This window comes from Populus nigra, chromosome 17 (assembly GCF_951802175.1).
Source record: "Populus nigra chromosome 17, ddPopNigr1.1, whole genome shotgun sequence".
NCBI classification, from domain to species: domain Eukaryota; kingdom Viridiplantae; phylum Streptophyta; class Magnoliopsida; order Malpighiales; family Salicaceae; genus Populus; species Populus nigra.
Window position 1 is genome coordinate 11208299 of NC_084868.1, and position 3738 is coordinate 11212036.

General features: G+C 36.9%; 1 protein-coding gene across 1 annotated transcript; it reads left to right on the plus strand.

Annotated features, from left to right (window-relative positions):
• The first annotated feature begins 525 nt into the window (after positions 1-525).
• LOC133677061 (uncharacterized) lies at positions 526-3354 on the plus strand. Its single transcript, XM_062098901.1, has one exon. It carries the CDS (start codon positions 1005-1007, stop codon positions 3117-3119), a length of 2115 nt encoding a protein of 704 aa, XP_061954885.1. The 5' UTR covers positions 526-1004; the 3' UTR covers positions 3120-3354.
• The last annotated feature ends 384 nt before the right edge of the window (positions 3355-3738 follow it).

Below are 3738 nucleotides of genomic sequence, written 5' to 3' on the forward strand. Positions count from 1 at the left end.
TTGAAAATTATGTTTTTTACATTAAGAATAGTGTGGGGCAGTAACATATAGTTTTGTTAAACAAAAATTATAATATATATATTTTTTAAAAAGAAGTGGATGATAGGTTATCCAACCCCTTAAAAAATATAAGTGTATTTTTAGAAAGTTAGTTCGTAATTTCTTATTGTCTTGAAATAAACTAGATGAAAATACTTTTGATAAAATATAGAAAAAGTTGTATTTAATAACAATATGCAAGTTAGAGTAATTATCTTTATACAAATAATATACGAAACCATCAAACTTATTTGAAACGATAAATAATTAAGTTATTATATGAATATGAATTGAATATAAATAATTAAGTTATTTGAAACAATAAACAATAAAAGGACATGAGAGGATGAATATGAATTGAATCCTAATTAACTCCACTCTAAAACTAATAACTTATTATATGGACAAGATCCATTAACTAAGCAACGGACCAATCCAGTAGAATACTAAGCAATGGACCAATCCAGTAACAAGAAGTTAAGGAGACCCACTTCAAGTCAACGAGCCTTCTTCTCCAACCAGAAAAGAAAGGGGAAAGTGTCTTCTTATTCACATGCTTAAATAATATCATCTGCACAAAAAGATAGCTTTCCTCATGATCTTCTTCCCACCTCCTCCTTACAGAGAACACCCTTCCTTGCTTTTTGGGCTTCTTTGAATTCTGGGTCCTTTGAATTCCTTTTTCGTTTCGGCTTTCTGTCCCGTAATCTTTGCTAAATGGGATGAAAGAAGAAAAATGCTTCCCCAGGAATTGATTGGCTGATCTGTAATGTAGCAGCAAGCAGCTGTAATTATTTAATTAGCCGTCGGTGAAGAGGTCAAGTTTCAGTTCAGAAGGTGAGCTATTGAATACTAGTGGCACTCAACTTTTATTTGCCTTTCCATTTCGATAACATAGAAGGTTAAGTCTTGCCTTGGCTCAACACCTCTCATTTCCTGCTCTGTCTTCTGAGAGAGCCAGAGACATGGAGGTTGAACATTTTAGCCACCCAGATCATCCATTGATCCTCGTTAATCAAGTTCTCGAATATAGTTGTGAACTAGTTATTTGCTCTGGATGCGAGGGACCTATATGGGGTCCTTGCTACAGTTGCACCTGTTGCTACTTCTTTCTTCATAAGAAATGCGTCGACCTGCCCCGTGAGATCAAGCGGCGCATTCATCCTAGACACCCTCTACATCTACTTGCAAAGCCACCATCTCATTACACAATATGCGTTTGTGATCGGTGCGACAAAACTTGCAACAGTTTTGTTTACCACTGTTCTCTATGTAAGTTTGATCTTGATATCAAATGTGCTTTTCAACCGGGTTTTTTGGAAGTTGATAGTTCGGCACATCAATTTGCCCACAAGGATCATCCATTGATTTTGAATGAAGAGCAAGAATATCACGGTGAAGGAGTTGTGTGCTCTGTGTGCAAGGAACCAATGTCTGGTCCTAGCTATAGTTTCACTTCTTGCAACTTCTTTCTTCACAAGAAGTGTGCTGAGCTACCCCCGAAGATGAAGAGGCACATTCATCCAGAACACCCCCTTCGTCTACTGCCAAATCATGATATGATCTGTGATTTTTGCAACGAAACTTGCTATGAGAGTTTTGTTTACTTTTGTATTGTGTGCGAATACAACCTCCATATCAAATGTGCTTTTCCACCGTGCATTTATGCAGCTGATCAGAATCAAAGGCATCAATTTAGAAGCCTGCTGAATCCACTTTCATTAAAATCAATCTCCTTCACTTGCAATGCATGTGGCACAGATGGAGATGACTCCCCATTTTGGTGCACTATGTGCCAACTCGTGGTCCACAAAAAATGCATTTCATTGCCACGCACCCTTAAAACGGCACTGCACCATCATCCCCGAATCATCCACACATATCATTCTCAACAACGCATCGAATCTATAAACAAGTACTGTGGAATTTGCTGTCGGGAAGTTGACACAGAATACGGAGTTTACTATTGCCCAGACTGTGACTTCGTTGCACACGTGAATTGTAGTATAGAATATGGCGATTCTGCAACAAAGATTGTAGAAGAAAACGAAGAAGAGCAAAGTGTGACTGTTTATGATCAATTCATGGAACCTAGCTTGTGCGTTGTCCGTGAGATCAAGCATGGAGAGGAGAGAATAATTGAAGAGATCAAACATTTCAGTCATCAACATAACCTAATCCTTATTGACAAGGTTGATGATGATCTAAAGTGTGATGGGTGCATGTTACAAATCTCAACTCCATTTTATAGTTGTGCCAGTTGTAATTTCTTTCTTGACAAAACCTGCATAGAATTACCCAGGCGAAAAAAGTGGCAATATCACGAAAACCAACTGATTCTTTCATGGAACCTATGGGAACATGATCTGTGCTACTGTGATGTGTGTAAGCAATATTATCGTGGGCTCAGGTACACATGTGATGTATGTGGATTCTGCATTGATGTCCGATGTTTCAAAGCATTGCAAGATTCTTTTAAACATGGAGGGCATGAGCATCTCCTTTATCTTCCAGCGGGCAGAAAGAATATTCTCCGTTGCAATATTGGAGGTCGCGGGCTTCCCCCTTGGGTTGCAGTTGCAGATGATAGAGAGAATATTCCCCATTGCAGTGGCTGTTGTGACAGTGAACAATCAACGGTGTTTTTTAAATGTGTGGTTTGCGATTTCAAGCTGGGTATGAAATGTGCTGCACTGCCATACAAAGCAAGACACGAGTATGATGACCATCCTCTCTTCCTCACCTACATTAATGAAAATGACTACCAACCTTCCTGTATAATTTGTGAAAAAGATAGAGACCCAAAGCTCTGGTTCTACCGTTGTGAGGAATGCGACTTCGATGCTCATCCAGAATGTGCTCTCGGGAAATACCCATATATCAAGCTAGGGGGCGTTCAAACATATCCTAAACACCCTCACCCTCTTGCTTTGGTCATCAAGACAGAGGATTATCGTCCGCAGGCATGCGATAGTTGTGGTGAGCCTTGCGATGACTTGGCCCTTGAATGTACTGATCCTAACTGCAGTTTTATCGTCCACTGGGAAAGATGGGAATGCTGGAACTCATTAAGACGGTAATTGGATTGCAGTTGATGGCTTTTTTCTTATTTTTGGGTTATGATTGTTGGGGTGAATGGTTAGCTTCATACTTATTATCTCTGTTTCTATTTTCGCATATGACATCACTCTTTTTTTTTTTTCTCTGTTTTGTTCTGAACAATAAAAGAAGGTAGTTTGTTGTCATATAAAATAACACTTATCTAATTTTTCTTTTAAAGAAGAATAAGAACAAGACTCGATTTTCTTTATCTAATTTCAAATCCCATTTCAATTATTTGGTCAGACAAGATAAATCAGCGGCGAGACAGTTTAGAACCTGATTGATTTTTAATTTAGACAAAAAACCCTTTGTATTTCAAACCCAATTTAATTATTTTCAGTCTGATTAACGGGTAGTCCACAAAAAATAATTAATGCTTTTGAAACTTTTACTGCATTTTTGTTTAGCGGCAAAAACAAGTAATATAAAATTCTATCGAGTAAAATCACTATATTAAAATTATAATTCTCTAATTAAAATATAATATTGTAGTGTTTATATATTAAAAAATCTGAAATAAAATTAAAAAGTAAAAATAAAATTTAAACTAAATAGAAAAAAAATTATAAATCAACTAATATAATATTACAAGTTGAT

Coding starts and splice junctions, on each gene's coding strand:
- LOC133677061 (XM_062098901.1), top strand. CDS start 1,005: ATGGAGGTTGAACATTTTAGCCACCCAGATCATCCATTGATCCTCGTT.